Source organism: Jaculus jaculus, chromosome 1 (genome assembly GCF_020740685.1).
Source record: "Jaculus jaculus isolate mJacJac1 chromosome 1, mJacJac1.mat.Y.cur, whole genome shotgun sequence".
NCBI lineage: Eukaryota > Metazoa > Chordata > Mammalia > Rodentia > Dipodidae > Jaculus > Jaculus jaculus.
In genome coordinates this window covers 54175423-54200867 of record NC_059102.1, presented here as the reverse complement: position 1 = coordinate 54200867, position 25445 = coordinate 54175423, and the positions used below count along the sequence as shown (strand labels likewise).

General features: G+C 33.4%; 1 protein-coding gene across 7 annotated transcripts in view; it reads right to left on the bottom strand.

Annotated features, from left to right (window-relative positions):
- Positions 1-25445, bottom strand: part of Rfx3 (regulatory factor X3) — a 267617-nt gene that overhangs the window by 63618 nt on the left and 178554 nt on the right. For all 7 annotated transcript variants that reach the window (XM_045150961.1, XM_045150972.1, XM_045150983.1 and 4 more), the window contains 3 exons: positions 14703-14777; positions 5065-5246; positions 867-986 (listed from right to left, as the gene is read on the bottom strand). In XM_045150961.1, coding sequence (XP_045006896.1) covers positions 867-986; positions 5065-5246; positions 14703-14777 — 377 coding nt within the window. The remainder of the gene's footprint in view (positions 1-866; positions 987-5064; positions 5247-14702; positions 14778-25445) is intronic.

Sequence of the window (25445 nt, the reverse complement as noted above, 5' to 3'; positions counted from 1 at the left end):
TTAGATTCTCTAGGAACCATGTAAGCCAGATGCCCAAGGGGGCATGTGCTTCTGGAATTTGTTTGCAGTGGCTGGAGGCCCTGGCATGCCCATTCTCTCTCTCTTGAATAAATAAATAAATAAATAAATAAATAAAATATATTTTTAAAAATGGTTTCATTTATTTTGAGACTTTTCATTAGCAACTGAAAGGCTCTTGGTTTTATAATAACATAATGGGCCTGTGAAACCCACTTAACCTTTGTGAGAGTGATCTGAAAATGATGGCTTCTAATAGTTTGGTTATCACAGGATTCTGAGGTCATACTTAAGAGGGGTATTACTTTTACTCTAAGAAATAGGATTCTATCATCCATTCATCCATCCACTCAACCATCCATGAATGTATGAGATCTTTCATAGTTCTAATATCTACAATTCTATGTGTTAGTGAAAACTACATTCAAAGAAAATGTAAGAAGTCCTAGTCATCCTGCAAGAATTCATGCTTGGCCAAAAAAATATGACTTGAAGGATATACAGAAGACCAAGCCTGAAGCTCATGAATATTGAAAAAAGTTTCTCCAAGTTGATATTTTCTTGGGTGTACTTATGTTTTGTTTGTCATTTCCTTGTGTAAATAGTTTGGGGTGTTGCACTTAACTTTAAAGGGGCCTGACAAGCTTAAGGGTAAATTACTTAAAAATTTGAAAATATGATCATTAAAATTCTAAATCACATTAAAGCATTGTCCACAGTGAACACACCTCAATAGTAGCAACATTCTTGTCATATATCTCATTTACCTGTTCAGACATGAGAAGCCATAAGCACCTAAGGCGTGCTTAGCTCTCATATATCAACAATAATCATGTTACAGAATTTACCTTTGCTTCTGCTGCATAGGCTGTTGTCTCATAGCCATATACTGCATATCTTCTTGCAGACGATTAAGAGGGGAATCTGGTTTCACACGAATCCCATAGTAATGGTACTTGGAGTTTCCTCTTAATAAAAGAACAGTAAACATGGAAACACAAAAAGTCAATCAAACCAAAAAGTCAAGTTAACCACATAGGCTGTCCATTAGTTTTACATGGAAAATATTGGTAAAAACACCATCTTAAAATTAAGTACTTGTAATTTACCTTTTTGTGATGCTTGTTATATTTGATAGTGAAATCTGAAGAATCAGAATAAGATACTTAAAAAATTATCTTAAGGTCCTAAATATGTCATTATAAACTTTCATTTTAAATATTAAAACAGCCCATTTATAAATTCAAATTAATCTTATTTTCTAGTTTACATTTTGAGCTAAATTTAGAAGAGGTAATGGTGGGAATATCTTTTTTGGCCAATCAAAGTTCACTTATAGTACAGAGGAATGAATTTGTTTTGATGTGGCTATACAATGCCCTAAAAGCTTTTTAAAATTTTTTTTTAATTTTGGATAAATTCCTCATATTCTGTTTTTATTTAGGGCTATTGCAACATTACTGATAATGTAATGAAATATATTATTTTGAAACCAGAGGAAGATATTTATTATATTGATTTTGAAGCATATTGGTCTCTGTTTCATCAATTTATATCAATTTTATATGCTAAAACATATCTCACAAGAGGCAGAGGAAGAGTTCTCTAAAAATAGGAAATTTGGGCTGGAGAGATGGCTTAACTGTTAAGGTGCTTGCCTGAGAAGCCTAAGGACATGCATGGCTCTCCAGATCCTACATAAGCCAGACACACAAAGGTGAGGCAAACACAAGGTTGTACATGCCCACTAAGTGGCAGAAGCATCTGGACTACAGTGGTAGAGGCCTGGTCCACCAAATCTTTCTCTCCCCCCCCTCCCCCCAAAAGGAAATTTTCATCTGGAATAAAAATGTCACAATTTCCCTGTGTTCATGAGAAATATTGTTATTAGAAATGACAAGGTTTGTTCTGAATGGAAATTAAAAATCTTACAAATATAAATTTTTAAGTATGTAAATTCTTATGAAGAAAAATTGTTTTTTTTTTACAAGTCTTAATTTGATTAACACACATACATTAGATGAACCACATATTTCAAGTGAAATTAAAATCTTATGAACAATATTGCTAGTTAAAGAATGTTGGACATTTGAAAACCTATATACTTTCAACAAAATAAAACAGACATGAAAATTTATAAAGACCTACCTCTTGGAAAAATGAAACTTTGTTTTTATAATCCATTGAAAACAGAATAGGAAATAAACACAAACTCACCAAGAATGTATTTATAGTGTTCTCCCACACAAATTGGATGACTGTAAAGCAGAGGTAAAAGGAGGAGACAGAAGGCATTGATCATGTGTATGTATATGTGGGAAGATAGTGTGGATTCTCTTCAGTTTCCTACAAGTTAACAGTGGTACTAAGTTGGGTATAAGTTCTTTTTATTCTATTAGGAAAGGATATTTTTGGTAAAATTTGAGATGACATGTAACCAAAAAGTACCTTTTCATTAGCTTTTATTTAGAAATGAGGTGACTTTATTTACTTAAGTTCAAAAACTTGAAAAGGTATGGTATAATGTAAGTGATTTCTCTAGATATTTTTTGATGGATAATACTTGTATATTATGTGTGTGTGTGTGTGTGTGTGTGTGCGCGCACACGTGCGTGTGCACATGCACACTGCTTAGTTGTCCTCATGAATTACACTGATTTTTATTTCAGTTTCTTGGGTTAGGAAGGAAAATTAGATGCTAGTTTCCATAACAGGCAGAAACACATTTCACTCAGGCCATGCTGAGTCTTTTTCCACTAGAGTTCGCCTTTCTTCCTAACACTTCATTTGTTTAAAATCAGCCAATAGTGTTTATTTTCTATTTATTTTTTTAAGCTTCCTTGACAACTCAACTGCAAATACTACATGCACATTTATAAAAGCATAGTAGACATAATCATGGGAGGATTATCAGAAAGTAAAAGCTTCAATATTGCAGTATATACTCACAGAATATAGATTCTACTCATTCACAAACCCCAACAACTCCAATTTTCTTCCATTCTATTTTAAAGATATGTTTCAAGGTTTCAATTGGGTTTCAAAATAGGATCCATTGAAATCCTTTTCAATAACAAAAGCAGCACAACAATACAGCTATTAGAATGCTGAATGAAGCCCAGAGTTTCAAAATACAGGCACCATTCATGGAGCTTCTGAGCCATCAGCTAAGAGACAGTAGGTTAGGTCCCCAAATAATGATTTTCATGGTTTTAGAAAATAATACTAGAGAAACCAAAAAGCTATATATATTTTTTTCAAATGAATGAAAGCTAGTTCTTTCAGTCTGAACTAACCATAACTTTCTGCAATTTAAAATCAGATTTTGATGTATAATAGAAGAAACTATACTTACGAGACAAATGAACCTCCAAGAATCTGAGAGTTGTACATTTACTTTAAAGCAAGAAAAAGGAAGAATTCACAGTTCTAATATTCTATATAGAATATGTAAACCTAACTGGCATAGTAATGGGGTTCAAAAGTACCTCCAACTTGTCACCATAGCATTTGAAAAAACAGCCGAAACAGGCCTTAGAAAGTAGCAAAAAATCACGTCACCTCTTTCCTCCTAAAGTGGCCATAAAACATATGTGACCTCTCAGAACAGGGGCCACAGAAGGCCTTCATGTATGTGGTGAAAGGCACATCTTTATCTCTGAAGACACAGACAGGGAAGAATCTGGACACAGATTCTTGCTGACTCACTCTACCATTCCATTTACACAGTTTTACACCTTACCTTTCTCCAATCATGTTTTTCCAGAAATAACCATTTCTTCATCAGATTTAGCATAAAATACAAAATTTGCAATTTGGGGGGGTCTTTTTTTCTATTATGTTTTATATTTGTAACTCTGTGGAATCAAGCTACATCCTTGGCTCTGGGTCTTTATTTGAAAGGCTCCCTATCATAAAACATTAAGTAAATAGGTATGTTTATCCTTTAACTATGCTTTGTTGGGGGGACTTCGACATGGACCTTGAGATAGAGAAGGAAAAGCTCAATCTTTTCTACCTGAAAACATTCACTCCTCTTTTTATTATTAATGTATAGCATAGTAAAGTTAATTAGTAAGCCTCTGCTAATTTTACTGAGATTTAAAAACAATTATTTTTTCCTCTTCTTATTTTGTTTTTTCCCAAATGCTGGGATTAAAGGTATGCACCACCATGTCTGGCTAAAAAGAATTCACTAGGGTAATACTTTGCTGCGATTTATAATGAAGAACCTATCACTACTGTACAGTAAATATCTGTATTTTAATGCTCTTTTATATAAATCCTATATGATTTAGGAAGCCAAATCATCTATAACTTTATTTCTAATTGTTTGGAATACTTATTTTCTATTTGTAAACATTTTAGAAAGATAAACATAAAGCTTTGTGGTTTCATTTTTCTTTTCATCCCATTTTGATTAGTAAAAACCCTCATTTATTGCCAAAGGCAGGAAAGCAGAGCACCTGGAAGCTCCTTCCACACATTATATATCTATATGATAGAATGAAGGGGTTATTTTTACTCCCACATATTCATGGTTTCACAATCAAGAACAAAAAATTAAAATGCTGATAAAAAGTAAAATAATTCCGTTACCAAGGATTTCAAATACCTGTAGTTTGCTTTTAGTTGGCCTCAGAACTATGAAATTAAATGAAAACCTCCACTTTAATTTTTTTCTATTCAAATAAAGTGATATCTAAAAAAAGTATAGTTTTTATAAGATTCAGGAGATATGAAGTTCCTCTTTTAATATGTTCCTATACTTAATCATGCTTTATTTATTTATTTTCAAAAAGAATACACTGATAAATAATAATTTTTAAACTACCATCTTTAAATGTTACATGAACCAATTGGTCATCTGATTTCTATGTAGTCTGAAAACCAGTTCTCAAAGCTTTTATGATATTCACTGAAAATGACTTTGAGCCAATGTATTTTAGATTATCTGTAGCCAAGTACTTTTGCACAAAGAATGTACTAAACTGTTCTAATGTGAAAAGAAGATATTAGTTTATGATGTTGATTTTTGGTACTGACCTAGTGCCCAATCTCCTGGTACGTAGCCCCATAAAAATTGACCTTATTAGTTTTCCAAAAGAAGCAGCATTGACTGGGTCCAGTTTATGTTCCTGACAGTGGCGAAGGTAGTGGTTATACAGAGTGCTTCTTGGAAGGCTCACTCCTTCTGCTGTCTCATAATTGTCCAACAGCCACTGGAGCTAGTGGAAATAAGACAGTAAATACAGACAAATCACATTATTTGCCAACATCTCTGTAAGATACTGCGACATAATGCATGGAATGACACAGAAGTTCTCTAGTAAATCCTATAATAACCCACTATTCTCCAAAGGCTGGTGTAATCCACCTTTGTAAGTGCTTGAAAAAAACCACTTACGATCTTAGGCAATAACTTTTGCTTCAAGTACTCAAGGCTAAGTACTGACAGACTAATGTTCCCTGTGTTAACTGCAAGTTTGGAGACAGATAACTTTATAGGGAGTGCAAATAACCCAATTAACTACTCATAAATATATAATGGTTATAAAACAAAACATGCTACCAGACTTGGCAATTTAGTTCCTAATATAACACTTGTATTGCTTTGCTATAATATATGGATAGCAGGCTGCCTTGGATAAGGATTTATGTTAAGATTTAGTTCATTTCAGAGAATTATAATTTTACTAATCTTAGATTACCACTATTCAGGCAAATTCTGCAAATAGAACAAAACTCAGATATTCTTTCTCTAGAAGGGGAGAAAAAAAAAAAACCTCACTAGATGTTGATAAGCATTTATATGCAATAATAAAGAAAAAACAATACAACAATGTGACTTTTATTACCTAAAAGCTATGAGGCTTTTTTTTTCTTTAAAAAAGTCAGAAGGCACAATACTACTGTAAATATTAAAGCAAAGTTTTCTCATCCTATAGTTTACCTTTTAAAGTTTTATGTTTAATTTTGGAAAAAATAATCTTTAAATTCAGAATATGTTGAATTTCAACATGTAAAAACTGAATTCTTCAATTAGTTATTAAAAATAGAATTTACATAGATTTAAATGACAAGGTCACATACTGCCTCAAAGCCTGAGACTAGTTTCTAACTCCTGATTTCTAATTCTTCTAGTACAGATCAATAGCTCCACCAAAGGAACTAATGTGTCACATTATTTGCCTCCACAAAATTCTCATGACATATATAAGAGTTGCTATAAAGACCGAACATTTAACATGAAACTTTAGATAAGTACAATTATAGAGGTAAAATAAATAAATCACTATTGACCACCCATTGTGAAGCAGGCATATTCCAGACATTCAGTGCTCCAAACATGAATGTGACCCAACCTGTCTTCTAGGAATTTGGAGTCAAAAGCTGATAATGATTCTATGCACATTCAAATAAACTAACCCAGTAATCCACTTCAAATATATATTTTAAGAATTATAATTAAAGAAGCTGAATTATCAGATTTTTCATTAAAATTAATTAATTAAGATATTTTATTATTCATTGCAACTATGACACGTGAATTTTCTATAGTAATTTTAATTCTAATTATTCCTATAGGGCACTTAAATAAATAAACTTACATCAATAAATGTATACTGGCTGGTGATAGAAAGTATAGCCACAAAGCATAGAAGACACTTGTAAAACTAAAAATTAATGTTCTGTTCAAAAAGACCTCAAGTTCTCCAAGGAATATATATCCATATGAATATGCACTCATGCATATGTTTTAGCACTATAATATATATATATTATCCTCCAACATAAAAATCAAATGATTACATAAAATAAACTATGGAGTATTCCAGAGGTACTCAAACATGCTTTTTGAGCATTTGTAATAATGTACAGTATAGGATAGCTATACATATTCATTCAATATAAAATTGAAGGTAAACTGATTCAATCATTAAGTTACTGAGGTTCAAACCAATATTCTGCCTTTACCAGAGGAGCAGCATTCTCGTTAGAGATTTTCTTTTTGAAATTTGTTGGTTATAAACATAGATGAAGGAGAATATACAAAATACAGCAATACAAATCTGACTCACATATTTTATCTTTGATGTGCCTCATAAGAATGGCCTGGACTTGAAAGTACTGAAATGGTATTACAGTAGTCACAGTGAGCCATATTGTATAACAGCGCTGTTACAGTTTTTATACATTTGTAATATTTTCAACTGAACTAATAGTATTCCCATATCCACAAGCTGTATATTTAATTAAAAACTGACAAAGGTATGTTTTATATGTATATACATAGCCCTATAAAATAGTAATTATTTTAAAAGCATAATAACGTAATTAAGAAATAGAATGCAAAAAAATATTATTCTTTTGCTACTAGAAATATGAAATAAAAATGCATGAAATATTAGTTTTAAGGGCATATATTCCAGAAATGGAAGTCAGCTTTATAAAATGAACTTTATAATAAATATATATATAGTTAGGTTAATAATTTTAAGAAAACACAATAAGATAATTAACTAGATAAATATGTAAGAAAATTTATTCTAATGTAGTTGTACACTAGCCTTCTGTTAATATTTTGTTATTCAAAAGGTAAAAGAGGCCTGGAGAAGACTGCTTAGTGGTTAAGGCATTTGCCTACAAAGCCAAAGGACCCAGGTTTGATTCTCCAGGTCCTATGTAAGCCAAATGCACAAAGGAGCACATGCATCTAAAGTTCTTTTGTAGTGGCTAGAGGCTCTGGTGTGCCCATTCTCTCTCTCTCTCTCAATAAATCAATAAAATATTTTTTAAAAAGTCAAGAGAATAAACTAAAAATATTAACTTATTCATTTTTACTAATCATGGAATTTTTTTCTTCACAAATCATTTTATTAAAAACTTTTAAAGAGCAAATCCAATAATAGAATATTAGAAGGTTACTACCACAAGTTTCTTTAGATAAAAGGGAAAACTATTATAAATCATGTAATTCAATATAAAATAGTTTTAGTTCAACAATGAGTATGTCTGTATATATGAGTTAATCAGACCAATTTAACAAAGAAAAATTTCGCAGAAATAGTGAGCTAAGTATGGCAATAGATGTCATAAACTACTTAGAAGCTTAAATGATATTACTAATATCCTAGTTGAATGATACAGTGAAAATGAAGTTTTATTGGAATGGCTATGTAATCCTTGAATATGGCTAGCTAAACCAAAACACCTGGGCAATTTCATACATGATTGTTGTTCTTAAATAGTGAATGTTCTCAAGAATTTTTAACTTTAAACCAGCATAAAAAAATGAATCTGATTGATATAAACATAAATAAATACACATATGTCAAACAAACTAAGATTCTATACTTATATGTAAAATTTTTAGTTGTTTGGAATGTTTTACATGACAACTATTATGGTGACTATGACTTTGACATTTTGTTCTGGTTCCCATGTGTACAGGAAGAGGACCTTTATTCTTTGCCAGAAGCCTGGGGAGCATTTGGAAGGAGTAAGAAGAAGGTCAAGTGAGGGTAAAAGCTGTAACAGGATTGAAGATATGCTCCTGGAAGCCATGAATATCCCTGCTAGGTGGCTTGCCAACTACTGTATCTCATGAGGGTGTATCTTCTAGAAAAGTCATTGTATGAGCAGTACATGGCAAAGAACTACCATGTAAAACTTGGAGATAGAGCTGGGGAATATAATCTGCATTCTGTAAACCAGTGTTTAATTCTCAAAGAATGACATGGCAATTAAATTATAAACCAGACTCTGAGTCTAAAGCATAGGATTAGTAGAAGCCCTTTTATTGGTAGAGGATTTCAACTGTTATATTTCTGTGTAAGATTAAATGTAGCCTAAAGGAATATGCTATGTTCTCATGCTGCTCAAAGGAAAAGAATGACTGTTACAAGGTACAGTGTTTCCTGCAGCTTTGGCTTTAATAAAATGTATTTGGACATTACAACTCAACACCCTTACAACTTAGTAGTTTTGAATAAAACTGCTTTTGTTCTTTTTATGAAATATTTTATAAAATGATTACATTTAGTATTATTAATGCTCTTGAAATATCATAGGAACTTTTAACCTTTATTTAAAACCTGATTATTTTACTAATGAGCTAGCATACATTCATCTAAGGGCCAAAGCCAAGATAATTGCAGCTTTCAACCTTTTCATTTAATCTGTATTAATCAGGATAGATTAAGTCAGATGAATAGCTCCTTTTTTCTCAAGGTAAATACTGATTAAAAAATAAAAATAAATCAATAACACATTGCCCAATTACCATCTAAATATAACATCTGCCATTTCCTCCCAGATGTACTGTTATACTTTAGGATTCATTTTAAGTTCAGTGCATTGATGCTTTTTGTGCTATTTGACAGCCCCTTTTTTGTAACAACTTATATTAATAACATAACACAATTAGGGGAAAATGTATAAAAAACAAGGTTTTGCTTTGAGCTGAATATATTTCAATAGATCAAGCTAATAAAAATCATGAATTTTGCTAGAATTTGATAGAATGCAAGTAAAATAAAAAAGTAATTGCCTAGAAGTTTTATATACTTTAAATTAATTTTTAAAAGATACACAAGCTTAAGAATATTATGTGAAAGTTAGAAATAACTGATAACATTTACAGGTTAAAATTTATAATCTAATGTATCCCAAGTTGAACATACTATAAATATTAAACATACACACACACAAACAACACATGCACATACATTTCACCTGACAAGAAGGTCTAAAATAAGCTTAAGTCTGCAATGAAAAAAGTTAGATATTCTATTTTGAATTAGGCAGACACTATATAATTTGCTGGCAGCACATTCACATATAAAAAATTTTAAAAATACATAAAACTGTTGTGTCAAAATTAATAAAATTAAAGCAAGTAACATTTTAAAATACAAACAAATAAATTATATCACATTAAAGTACAACATTTTAAAGAATTAGATTGGAGAAAAAATTTATCTTTTCAAACTGATGGCCACATGGGTAGAAATAAGAGAGGGATTGTATATTTTTCATTCTATTATGCTAAGAGACAGATCACTCTGCCAACAATGTTCATATGTACAACCATTAAAGAATAATTGAAAAAGAGAAATTAATAAAGTATATGTGTGAGTTTCAAAATAAACATATTCATGGCTGACAAAGGCATCTGAGGATATTGAATATACCAAATGATCTGTTCCCTTCTAGTGTTTTTTTGTTTGCATCCATAATGTACCATCAATACATTCAGGCTATGGTGGCAGAGACTAAAAATCCTTATTCCTTTGGAACTTTCACTGGCCAATAAATATGTGGTGTCTGTGAGATGTCAGTGCCATCATAGTTGCTAACATTCATATCAATACTAGACTTAAGCACTGCACACTGTATAACTCTCTCCAATCCTAGGTGGGACATGGCACAGTGTACAAAATAGAGGAGCTGTGTATGTAATGTGGATAATACAATAGTATATCCAAAATGACAGCTATAGATGATCAGCACCAAATATTTTTAAGAATATGCTATTAATAATACATAGAATTTAATATACTATGCCACCATTACATGTGTACAAAGAAAGGGGAAACAGCAAGTTTCTACCAAGAAGGGATTATTTACTGGATTTTCCCCTTATAAAAGTTTTCTGAGTTAGTATAAATAATCAAATTCATGGATACAAAATACAAAATCATTTTATAACTATATTTGTAACTATAATGAGCATTTAACTCAAAATTGTGAGTAACATCTCTACTTAGGAAGGGTAGACATGTTATTGTTCATTTTTCCTAACTCTCTACTTAATGAAATTCTTACTTTATAGAAACTGATAAATCATGGTACTATCACCAAGCTGAATCCATATCTACCTAAAAGAATAACAAATATATAATCATAATCTATATTATACTCTAATGAGGAATAAAGGTAATATTATTTATTGACATTCAAAATATAAACAATAGTTTCCAAGATGTCTTTCCATTGATAAATTTCTATACAGTCTAAAACCTCTAAGTACGTAGAATTTAATGTAACTCAGGAAGGGTCTAATGACTTAGAAGGCATGTAGTTTATAGCAATTTATTTCAGTTGTTTGGAAAATTCTAATAAAAATCAGGAACATGGTTGCCACTTTGAGGTGAAAAAAATAAAAGTATATTTTTCTATTTTCAGGAAAAACTAACCTCACAGGTGTCAGCAAAAACCCTGACCTAGTCTCTGAGGCTTACAAGCCATGTAGGAATTATTAACATGTCTAAGAAATTCATGAACCCTACAGCTTTGAATGAATTTCTTGGATTTCAGAGGTGCAATAACAATGAATCTGGAGAGCCAATAGAGATTAGCACCTCTCTTTCTGTATATTGAAATGCCTCTGGCAGGGTTTACTGTATGAAAGACTTGCCATATTGTGTAACAGAAAAACAAAGTCAGGGAAAACACTCAAAAAAGAAATTGAGGAGGACTTGAGAAAATGGAAAGACCTCCCTTACTCCTAGATAGGCAGAATTAACATTGTGAAGATGACAATCCTACCAAAGGGAATATATAGATTTAATGCAATTCCAATTAAAATCCCTACAGTGTTCCTCACAGAGATAGAAAGAATGACCTCAAATTTCATATGGAAAGGCAGAAGGCCTTGCATATCCAAACATATCCTCAGCAAAAGAAATACCTCTGGTGGCATCACCATACCTGATCTAAAGCTATATTACAAAGCCATAGTAATAAAAACAGCATGGTACTGGCATAAAAACAGGGATACAGACAATGGAATAGACTTGAGGACCAGGACTTTGGGTCAAACAACTATAGCTACTTGATATTCAATAAAGGCCCAAACAATACAGGCTGGAAAAAAGACAGCATCTTCAACAAATGGTGCTGGACAAACTGGATAATCACATGCTGGAAACTGAAACTTGATCCACACATTTCACCATGCACTACACTCAAATCCAAATGGATCAAAGACCTCAATATAAGACCAGAAACTCAAATACTACTGGAAGAAAGTTTAGGAAGTACTTTCCATGATATAGGAATGGAAAAAGACTTCCTGAGCAAAACCCCAGTAGCTCACCATCTTAAACAGTCACTCAACCAATGGGATCACAGGAAGCTGAAGAGTTTCTTTACAGACAAGTATACAATAGGCAAAGCTAACAGATTACTCACAGAATGAGAGAAAATATTTGCAGGTTATCCAACTGACAGAGGCCTAACCTCTAGAATCTACAAAGAACTCAAAAATCTAAGCAGTAAGAAGTAAAACACCCCACTCACAAAATGGGGCAAAGAGCTGAAAAGGCAGCTCACAGAGGAAGAAATACAAATGGCAAACACACACTTAAGAAAATGTTTATCATCCCTAATCACCAGAGAAAGATTCCACCTTACCCCAATAAGGATAGCAAATATCAAAAATTCAAACGAAAATAAATGCTGGCGAGGATATGGAGAAGTAGGAACACTTATCCACTATTGGTGGGAATGTAGGATGGTACAACCACTTTGGAAAGCAATAATGGAGACTCCTGAAAAAGCTGACTATAGAGATACCAACAGACCCTGTTATTCCCTTACTGGGCTTCTACCCTAAAACCTTCAATCCACAGGCCAAAGGGATTTGCTCAACTATGTTTGTAGCGGCTCAATTCATAATAGCTAAGAGCTGGAATCAATCCAGATATCCATCACTAGAAGAATGGATAACTAAGATGTGTATCTACACAATGGAATTCTATACAGCAGTAAGAAAAAATGACACAAAGAAATTTGAGGAAAAATGGTTGAACCTGGAACAAATTATTCTCAGTGAACTTACCCAATCACAGAAAAAAAATCGCCACATAGTTTCATTCATTTACAGCACCTAACTTGAATCTACCCAAGATGCCTTACAAACCCAGCAAGCAGCTCGTGGACTAGAGAAATCAACAACTATCTGTTCTATGTACATCTTCATTCACAGTCATTGATTTACCAAATTCTACAGAAAGAGAATAATTTAATATCATGTCCCTGTACTTACAGTGTTGTTCATGGAAGTACCACTGAAGATAAGTGACTGAAGTTAAAGTTAAAATTAAGCACATTATACTATAATATTTATTTTATAGTAATACTACATATTTTAGAAATAATAGTGAAATATAAATTGACTATTAAAATACAACTTAGGAGTCTGAAAATTAAAATAGTTAACTGGAAATCTCAATTCCTTTTTTAAATCTTTTGTTTGCACATTTCTGGCAGAAAGTAATGAACATTTTCACTTGTAATATTTAACATACAATCACTAGTAGATCATTGGCCCTTGCCCATACATGGCGTAAGTGAGACATTAAATTTGTTTTGAATACCAATACAAATTCATGCCAAGATAGCGAGGGTAAACTTGAGAAATATGTAAAAATAATAATTCACAGTTTCAAGAAGAAAAATTAAAACATATGATCTTATTTTAAAGTATATATCTATAATTTTTTGTCAAAATTATACGCATTCTCCAAGTTGATTAATATGTTTCTTTTTGCCAGGAATATGTCCCTTGAAAAAGAAGACCAAATATCCTATGTAAAATAGACATGATAGAATATCATGAGATAGTATTATTTTGGAATACAAAATTTCAAAGTTCAAGTATCTAGAGAATCATAAGCAAAAACAATTTTTTATAAACTACAAGTTTTTGGTTGAATACAAACATTTCATTTGGCTGATCATAATTTTAAACTTTTCAGTCAGAAAATATTGAGAAGAATTAAGAAATCATAATGAGTTTATCTATAATTTTAAAAGCATAGTCAGTTTGGAAGGAAAATTCTAATTTGTACTATCATTGACATTTAGTAGATATCTCTAACATATATTTAATTCACAGTTCCATTCACTTTTTCCATACATTCAGAAATTATCTTAACAAAGTAATTTTCAATAAGCATTTTCATGGTTCCTCAAATCTGAAGAGCTACTAAAATTATTTATAACTTTCACAACACTTACCAGTGTCATATCAATGCACCTGAGACCAGTAAAAGCTTCTAGACAGTAGTGGTAACTGTTTACCTTGGCAATTAGCAACTGAAGCCTACTTCACAAAAAAAGCCATTCTTTTCCTTTTGGCCCACTTTTGGTTTCTCTTCAGTTTTTCAGATCTAAGCTCAACTTTGACTGCTAACTATTTACTTTATATAGTCTTACTGGCTTATACATACTTATCAGTTTTCCACCTGACTTAGCATACATTCATCCACTTAAAGGACATGCAGTGGACATAGTGTTTGCTGTGTCTCAGGCACAAGGATGTGCACTACCAATTTTGCTTCATAGGAAATATCAAATATCAAACTGAAAGTCTTCAGATGTTTAAAACCACTATTAATTATGTTTCATAAATAAATGGAAGGTTGTTATTAATTTGAAATTTTTGCACATATATCCAAACTGTTCAAAAACTCAACAGACCCAGATACTTGGGTTCTACTTTGAGATAATCCACTATATAAAGTAGCCATTAATTGATTCAGAGATAATAAGGGGCTCAGAAAGGAAGGTTAAGAATCAAAATAAATGAATAAATAAACAAAACAAGCATCAGAGGCAAGCAACACATGCAGAGCAAGCAGGAGATTCGTGTACATGAAGAACAGGCAACTTACATGGCTGTTGAGAAGAGAGCTTCTGTGAGTGGACAGACCGTCAGACTTTTGCAGCGTCTCAATCGCCATTTCAATCTGATAATAGATGTCATTAAAAAAAGGGCTCAAGACAAGATAGTAATAAAGGCTGGCCAGAGAATTTTGATAGATTTTTTTTAAACTTAATTTCTTTTTAAATGATGGGTAATGAATAGGTATCTTATCTGTGTTTCCCCTTTCCCCACCCCTGGAGTATAAAATAAAAGTATGCACATCAATAAGCCCCAAAACAAAAATAAACCCTTTCATACATTCTCTAATTATAATCAGTATGGAGACTCAAAGAGCGGGACATCCTGACAGACTTTTCTAGCTATGAGAAAATACTCCTTACTTACATAGTTCAAGACATGGAATAGTAACCACTCAAATCATCTCCCACCTAAAGCTGATTTAATATTTGTTCTATTCTGTCAGGAAGTAAAAATCATACATAGGATTCTGGATTTAGTATGCATTTTGGGTGCTGGGGAATCAAACCAGGGTCCTTTGGCTTTGCAGGCAAATGCCTTAACTGCTAAGCCATTCCCCCAGCCCACATAGTCTTCTTCTATCAGTATTACTGAGGTTTATTTTTTTACATTTATCTTTGACAATATACATGTGTATAATGTTCTTTTTAATTACATTTACCCATTACCTTCTATCTTAATGCAAGTATACAAAAATCCTTCATTAATATTTAAAATATAAATCTATAAATCCCTCTTTTAAACTTGCATTGAAAATTAGAAGGGAAGTATTCAATGAACATTCAGATATAACTGTGGTCTCTAAAATACAGTTTAGGAAGTGGGATGAAGCAGAAATATTAGAAATGACAGCAGAAATAGAGTGTATAAGAGAAAATAATTTAGAGCCAACAAATAAAAGGGGCAAGTACAAAGACAGCTGTACTTCATGTAATCTAAGTATACCATGGTAATATTCTACTTAAGCAACAGCCCCCAGTGATAAAGACAATACACTTCTGATGACTTCCCATGTAAGGTATCTATCTTTTAAACAGGCACATTCAAAAAGGAACCCAATACTCTGCATTTAATTACTGAATTACATTTAAATAGTAAGAAATTGAAATTATATAAAGTAGCCACCAGAAAATTTATTACTTTAACACTCTGAATATAATAAAGACAAGAAATTCATTCATAAATGTTTAATAAAATTTATTCTATAGTTAATCTTTTCATCATAAGTAGCTAACTGGTTTCTAAAATATTCCTTCCATTAGATGAAATGTTAACACAGTTATCATTATACTTGAAAATAAACATATGAAAGTGATAATTGTGTAAGTGATAAAACATACATTTTAGAGAAAATTTAAATATAATGAGTAAACACGCATTTTACAAAACTGCTGAATAAAAAGAACTTTGCACATCACTTAAAGGGAATCAAGTGTTTTTATTTGCAAGGAGAAAATAGCTGAAAGATCCACATGAGTATAAATAACTTCTAAGAATTTCCTCAAAATTGTATTTGCTAAAATGAATACAAATTCATTAAAGCTTGAGGGTAGAATATTTGAGGTAAGGTTCCAGTGTAACAAACAACTTTAAAATCATCTCCTGCTTATGACTTTAGTTGAAATAAGAGATAAAATTTATTAAAAACGAAATGGCCTAGTCCTTGAATGGAAGAAAGTCCTTGTTCTGGGTCTGTGAAGTAACAAATTTAAGTTGGATAAATTATCATTTCCTTTTCGTAGGAGACTTAAAAGCTTTTATTCATTTTTATCACATCTTAAAAATATCATATTTATTTATTTGTTTGTTTAATCTAAGAGAAATAAAGAGGGAGAGTTGGCTGAGGGGGAGGGAGAATGTGTGACCCAGGGCCTCTTGCTATTACAGATGTACTCTAGATGCATGAGCCACTTTGTGCATCTGGCTTATGTAGGTACTGAGAAATTGAGCCTGGGTCAATAGACTTTGCCAGCATGTGCTTTTAATCACTTAGCAATCTCCCCAGGCCCAAGCACGTGTTTTTGTTTTTGTTTTTTTGTTTTGTTTTGTTTTGTTTTTTGGTTCTTGGAGATCTCCTATCCTTTGCTGCTAGAGTAATAGTGCCGTATTTCCTGCTTGAATTACTGAAGTTGCTAATGTGGTAAAAAACTGCACTCTCTAGGGATAGCTACACCAACTTTCTAGAAGGCCTTGGACATTTAGAATTTTGATTCTTCTCTGTCCTTTTGGAGAGCCATAAGCATTGATATATCCCTGTTAACCTGGAGGCTAGCTCTGAAAGAAACTTACCAACAGGTTCTCAAAAGTAGGACAATAGGTAGTCCAGTTCGAGGCCCTGAAGAGGGTGTAAAAATAATGGTAGTGGTGACTTAGTTAAGATATAAAGACAATGGCAGGGATTCACTATGAGAGGGAATGAGGTAGCTTTGTGAGATAGTTTAGGGTAAACTAAAACATAAAAAGTAGGGATATCTTTGGGCCTGCCCTAGCAGTCTTCTTATCTCTTCCCTAGATTTCTTTTTCCACAATCTGAGCCCCTCCTGGGAGGGAGGTCCCCTTTCCTCGAATTTAAATTTAATCCTGACATTGTGGTTGGACAAATTCAGCCCCCAGTTCAGCGTCATGGCTGGCCTCTTCATGTGCCAGTCCCTAACCGAGACTAACCAACTCATTGGCTCACCTAAGCAAGAAAGTAGGGCCCACCACCATAAGGTTATAAATATGCTTACCAGGGTAAGGCAAGCCTCTCTGTGCTGGCTCCTGAACTTTGATGTTCTGGCAAACTCCACTGGGCCAAGAGGAGAGGAGGCCTCCCCACCCGCCTTACTCCTATGTGGGCTCTCTATTCCCTCCTGCCCTCCACATGACAGAAGCTCTCTGTACTTTCTCTTCTCTCTAAATATCTTTTCACATTTCTTTTAGGTCTACATGGGCTGTTGTGTGGGTATATTCATATTATTCCCTTGGTCTTGTACTTTCCTAAATAAATAATTATCCTTCTTATTCTTATTTTATCCAATTCTTTGGCTTTAAAAGTAGAAACAGGGTTGGAGAGATGGCTTAGCGGTTAAGCACTTGCCTGTGAAGCCTAAGGACCAAGGCTCGATTCCCCAGGACACACGTTAGCCAGATGCAAAAGGGGGTACACGCATCTGGAATTCCTCTGCAGTGGCTGGAAGCCCTGGCGCACTCATTCTCTCTCTGCTTCTTTTTCTGTTGCTCTCAAATAAATAAATAAATAAAGCTTAGGAATTCTTTTTTTAAAAAAAAAAAGTAGAAACAAACTAAGTATTTGGGGTTCAAGGACTCTACTCCTGAGCTTGAAACTCCCTGTTTCAACTCCACATGTGTCATCTCAGGGCTGGATGGAAGGAACAATGGGTAGTAATGGTTCATGCTAATGAGACAGATTAAAGTAATGTGAAGACTCCCTCTAAGGAAGCATGTACAGAGTAGTTTTCCCTGAACTTAGAGCTTATATTTAGTTCATGAACATAGGTATATTTGAACCTTGATGATTAGCAAAAGCCAGAATTCTGAGCAAGATCCAATTTGTACCTTTAAGTAAAGACCCACATGTTTTTGAACATTCACATACTTCCCTCAAAAACTTACATAATAAAAGTATGACCACATGGTAGCAAGTACACCTTAGTTGTTGTGACTCACAGTCAAAAAAAGTATATGCTCTGTTAACAATGAAACACCATTTTTAGTACTTCAAATGCATATATTTTTGTAGCTGACTAGAACAATAAAGAAAATATTCCATGATCTTTCAAGAATTGGGATCTAAAATAAAGAAGAAGAAGATACTATAGTTCACATCTGAGAGGAAATTAATTCAATGTTGTTCCTACAAAGTCATAACAACTCTGTAGGAAAGAACTGAAGTGGACAGGGTATTAATTACTAACAAGAAACTGAGACAGCATGATAAACATGCAGCCCAGCTTGGGCTAAAACACTTTAATCACTAAAATATGCTGCTTTCCTGGAATCAAGAAGAGCCAGGCCACTCTAAGTACCAGGAACCACAGTGGGGCTTATGCTAAATCCAACCAGGGATTAGTATCCCAAAGGTGACCTTAGAGAAAAGGTCCACCTAAGCCTCCATGTAAAAAGGATGAGTGTATAGAGAGGAAGTACCAGATGAGGTCTAGATAGTAAAAATTATATGTGTGTTTTCTTTTCTCATGCTCAAGAAATCAATATTATTTTTTTCTTGGTGCATATTTTTACAGAAATAAAATTTCCCCGTTGTCATTGTCAATGATATTGAGAGGGAGTCAAATAGCTCTCTGTTAGGCAGTTCGGATGACTGGGCCCCTGAATATATCCTTGCAGTCTCCTCTTTTTTTTTTTTTTTTATGATTTGACTACTTATCTCTTTGAAGCCTAGATCCATTTTTCCAAAAACAACATGGGCCCCTCCCATAAGGGAGGTCTTCTTTCCTTAGATTTAATCCTCATGTTGTGGTTGGTCAAGTTCAGCCCCTAGAATCTGGCATCATGACTAGCCTCTTCCTGAGACAGCTCCTAGCCCCACCCAGACCAATTGGCTGTCTCTATAGCTCACCTGAGCAGGAAGGTAGGGTCTACCACCACAAGGTTATAAATGTACTTACCAGGGGAGGGCAAATTCTTTTGATGACCCATTCATCACTTATGAGCCACCAGGTTCTGGTAAGTCTTCCCCTCCATTCTGCTGGGTTAAGATGAAGGGAGAAGCCCCTAAAACTCTTACTTCCCACATGGGCTCTTTACCACCTCCTGACCCCACTTGGCAAGACCTCTTTGTAAGTTCTTTTCTTTCTTCTCTAACTCTCTTTTTTCATTTCTTCCAGGCCCACCATGTGGTCACTCAAACAATGTGGGTGTATTAATTTTCCTTCCCTTGATTCTATACTTCCTTAATATATGTAATAATTTAACAATTATCCTTCTTCGTCTTCTTTTATCCAATTCTTTGGTTAGAAGTAGACACAAACCTAGGGTTTGGGGTTTAAGGACTTTTCTGACCCTAATACCCTGTTTCAGTATTGTATAACTTCCCACTGTCTTCTAAAAAAGGAGAGTTTTTTTCATAAGACTGTCTCTTGATTTGTACTTGCTGTCTCACCTAAATGCTCCATGACGTGGATAAGGGGTTGAGAGCAGATGGAAGCCACCTGAGAAGATTGGAAGTCTTTGATGGCTCATTAGCAGAATGAATGAACAACAGCAGGACACGGGAATACAAGGAGGTTTTGTGTGACTGTGTTTTGGAGAATGTGATGCTAATTCTTCAGTTTCTTCCCTTACAAAATTGTCAGTTAAAATCTTTTCCACACAAATACTTCTGGTACAAATATTAAGGAAGATTGGAGCTATTTGGGCTCACTTGGGAGCATATAATGTCAAAAAGGGTTCTACTTGAAATCAAGGAAATCTGAAGTGATGTTAAGTGTTTTATATGAATTACACAAAACAAAAGAGACTACCCTGGATATGTGTTTAATTGCATATTTATGTATATAAATGCAAATAGAATGCCATATACATCAGGTACATGGATAACATGATCCTTAATGTAAATATCAACTTATCATCCCACTACATACTATTAACTCAGGAAAAGATAACATTGTGTCATCTTATTTATTACCTTTATAGATCAAAGTAAATTCTTTAAATTCTTAAATGGCTTTTTAACCTTTTTTTAAACATTGAAAGTCAAGATTGATGTATTCAACTACCACTATAATTAATTAAAATTGTTTGCATACTAGAAATTATTTGCAATCTAGATTTGTTAAAAAAAGAGATTTTAAAGTAGAATATTACAATGCTTTATGATTTACTTACAAAGCTATTTCACAGATTTTGTATTTAATTTTCACATCAACAATCATGTAAAATAGGATAGGCAAGGAATATTATGTCCTTTCCACATATTAGAAAAACTGAGGCTCTCTGAAATTGAGGACCATAATTAAGATTGTGTGGATTTTAAATTAGATTGGAACCCATGATTTATTACTCAAATTCAATATCACTTTCATTATATACAAATATAACATGACTATAAATCAAGCAGAAATATCTGTAAATGTTTAAATAAAATTTTTCTGAGGAATATCTTATAAAATGAATTTGCTAAACAGTTTACCATTGATGAGATTTACTTCATAATAGGAAAAGCTGTAAATATGAGCAATTAGCATTTACTGAAAATGACTTAAACGTAATCGAGTTTCCAGATAAGCAATAATTTCGGCTGGACAGATAAACATTAAAAGTAGATATTCTGATGCATAACAATTGTGTTTTCTGGCTAACTCTGTAAGTCACATTATTGAGACTTTCTTAGAGAAACAGCACTCGGTTTGTTTTTTATGAAATAGTAAATTCTTTAGAGAAATTTAAGAAAATATGCTCAGAACCAGAAATATCCTTCTAAAACTTTACATTTTCTAATTCTATTGTGTATTATTAAGTTATCCAAAGCAATATTTTTTCAGACTATCAGGAGTAAACAGTAGGTTATGAAATCAATTATGTAGGCCCTGATCAAAAATTCTAAACATTTAAGGAAATTAAATATTATAGAAAATAATCACAGTTCACTGTACATAGTATGGGTATGAATCATTTCATGTGGCTCTGGCTTCAACCATAATCTTATGTCTTGGTATAGTCACATATAAGTGTATATTGATATGCAGTCATGAGCACATATACAGGGCCCAAGGTAAAGGCATGTCTTATAGTAGTTATAAAACCTCAAATAGCCTGTACAAGTGAGTTCAATTAGTATCATGCCCTTCTAGTCAATGCATATCTTTTCAATATCTATATTTAGGATGTCTTCGGGCATAGCAGGACTGGTTAATGCACACAGAACCCTCTATATCCCACCAATAAAGCAGAGGCTCTAGCTATGATACTGCTTTTTTGACTTAAAAAATATTTTATTTATACACTTATTTGAGAAAGAGATACAGATAAAGAGAGAGAGAATGCACATGCCAGGGCCACTAGACATGGTAAACAAACTCCAGACGCAGTGCTACCTTCTATATCTGGTTTATATGTGGGTATTGGGAAATCGAACCTTTGTTCTTTGGCTTCATAGGCAAGAACTTTAACCACTAACCCATCTTTCCAGCCCATGGTATTGCTTGTAAAATTGTAAATTCAAATGCAATATTAATCCAGATATGATGCAGTAACTCCACAGTCATGTGGAATGAAGCTACCTTTGGGAGACTTGGAGCAGGCTTTTAGTTTAACTCAAAAAAAACAAAACCTTAAAGGTCCAGGAAGCACACCTAACCAGCCCCATTTTTCTCTTATTCTTGGACCATAAAGTAACAAAAAATGAAATATTGACTTTAACACAGTAAGCATTCAGAGAAAACAACTTCTAGTCTTAGAAATGCTCTAAGATATAAGTCCTTTCTAGTCATTGATAATTTTGTGACTTTTAGGGAATTTTTTTAAGTAATGCTTTGAACTTTAAGTTCTAGTAAATTTGTATTACCTGAAACTGTTCTGAAAATATTTAGGGGGAACAAAGTCTGCATGAGAAACACGTATAAATCAAATGTGTTCTGATAACATTTGATATTTTCATTGGGATGATAGATTGAAATCAAGATGGATTGTAATTTTGGGGTGGCATATGATTATTCTGTAAGCATAGGACTCTACGGGACTTGTATGTTCAGTATGTGATGATAAAACTACCTTCTGAGGAAGCCAGGGGCTAAAATTACCCTTCCATAATCTGTGGAATTAAGTAAGCATTAACTGAGAGAATAAGATCAACTCGCATTTGCAAATAAATGGTCCTTGCCTTCACAGGTTATTCTGAATACTAAGATTTTTGACTCTATATTTAATCTATGTAATCATTGTAGTAGTGGTTTCTCAAAATGTGGTCTTGTATCAGAATTACTAGAATCACCTGAGCATTAGTTATAAACAAAAACTGTGGGCCTCTTGTCCACAGTGACTGAGTCCAAACCCTCAGAATGGGGTCCACTGATGTGTTTTAACCAATATGCCATAGAATATGTACTCAAGGTTGAGGATCATTGGAATAACAACATTTAAGAGATGTTTTGATTTCTTTTGCCCAGGCCTAAGCAGTACAAGACAATTTCGCAGTCTAAGTATCATTTGGTTTTGTGCTTCTCTTTAGGTGACTTTGCAATTACATTAGCACAATTACTGGAAGATAAGCATGCTTTTGGTGGCTATAAAATTAATGAAATCATAACATATTAAACATTTTAATTTAAAACTATAATGATGGGAGAGATGGTGAAACTAAATACTAAAAAGTAGCTTGGGGCTACGTTTGGATCTCCACTTTTGCCTTGAGGATGATTCATTGCTAGAATGAGTTCAATGGGCCTATAAAGTAACCTTTACATTTATGGAAGCAAAGCAGTAGGTGGTAGTGACCACTGTTTTAAGAGTGAGTGACTAATGTAAATAATCCTAGGGTGATGTGACGGGAGAGCTCAGTGATAGAGTTTAGTGTGCATGAGGCCCGGAGTTCAATCCTCAACACACACCTACACACAGTGGCTCTGTGAAATGTTACAAAAAGTAAACACTATGAAATAAGAAAATAATTCTTACTTTAAGAGAGGAATAAAAATATCAAATATCCACTGTAATTCCAAAATATTAAAAGAGGATAGCTTTATATTTTTAGCTAAATTCAAAATTATTTTCACTCTCAAAATGTCCAACATTCTAACAAGGGAAGACTCTAACTAAATTTTAAGATCAAGGTTTAATTACTACTATCTTGATACATGAGAGACAATTTATTTTTGATGAGAAATTATATTTTTGCTTCCATTACAGTACCATTGCTTATCTTGGAAAGTTACTGATTTCAATATGTACCTAGTTTGTACATAACTTACTAAATTCTCTTAGGACAGTTTCATCTGATTCTCAATAATTTTATCAGAGATACAGTCTTGATATTTTTAAGCTTGACCTCTTCTTTATAATTTTTTGTTTTTGTTTTTATTTTTATGTATTTATTTGACTGCAACAGACAGAGAAAGAGGCAGAGAGAGAGAGAGAGAGAGAGAGAGGGGGGGGGGAGAGAATGGGAGCTCCAGGGCCTCCAGCCACTGCAAAGGAACTCCAGAGCATGCGCCCACTTGTACATCTGGCTAAGGTGGGTCCTGGGGGAAAGGAGCCTCAAGCCGGGGTTCTTAGGCTTCACAGGCAAGCGCTTAACCACTAAGCCCTCTCTCCAGCCCTCGACCTCTTTTTTGGATGAGATTGAGAGAGGGGAGGGGAAGAGAAATGGCACACTAGGGATTCAGGACCCTGCACTCAATCATAACACCTGTGCAACACCTTGTGTGACATTACATCCTCTTGTCATGGTGTGCCTATGGCTTACAAGTAATCTGGAGAGTAATACCTGGGTCCTCAGGCTTAACAGGCAAGTACCTTAACTGCTAAGCCATCTCTCTAATCGAAACTCTGACCTCTTTATTTCCTTTGTATTTTTGTATTCTGTTTCTTACTCTTGCCTAATTGTATCTTTGGTATGCTTTGAAAGCCTAATTAAATAAAAAACTTCACATCTAGCATACACCTAGCAGTCAGGAGGCTAAAGCAGGAAGATCTTTAGCTCACCTACACTGGCCAAGTGAACTTGAAGTTATAGTGAAAAATACATTCTAATAATCTATAGCTATATTAAAGAAGTTTAGATCATGAAATTCATGGTTACCAACAATTAGAATCAAACCCCGAAAATAAAGAAAACAATTCAGATAATTCTGTGGCCTGTAAACACTATGGTGATTATACTTACTGAGAGAATGACAATCAATCCATGGGCTTTGAAAGCTGAGCTTAGCTTATAAGCATGAGCAAATGAGATACTCCCACTCAGAAGAGAATTAAATTATTATTAGTCATACATAATATTGTATTTTCCTCATAAAATTAACCAGAACTATCAAACTTTATTAGTCTAATATTGATTTATATGTTATACATAACAGTGAATGTATTTTAGTTTGTTGTTCTAATTTTGTATTTTTTTAAATTTTTTAATTTTTTCTGACACTGAGGACTGAAGCCATGGCCTTGTGCTTGCTGGGCAAGCATTCTTCAACTGAGCTAAAGTCCCAATCCCAACAGTGTATTTTAATTTGATACCAATATACTTTATACCTATATAACCTAATTTAAAAAAACAATGAAGCATTAAGTTTTTTTCCTTCCAAATCTACATTAATATCACACTGTTAATTTATTTGAAATTTTGTGTTTGAATATAAGAAAGATCAAGTAAAAACAAGAGAATATAACCAGGGAATCTACTTACTCTCATGTTCATAACCAGAATTGACAAACATTATTAAACCATCCTAATCTGGATTTTTACATGATATAAATATAGCTATTTCTGGCATAGCACAATTTACCTGTGTTTCTAAATTTTTCTTCAATATGAAATAATCCCCAAATCCCATTACTCATTTTATTTCCTTTAAAGATCCAGGGAAATTCATGGTCTGTGCTAGGAGACACGAAAGGCCCTGCCAGTCTGTTTGTCTTGACCTTCTAATTTATCAGGATTTCTAGGAGTGGAATGTCTTACAGCTTTAACCATAAAATTACTACCCCTAGATTTTATCAGCTTCAAGGCTGGAGCAGTGTGGAACTGAATGACAGCTGAATGGAATATAGATGAAGA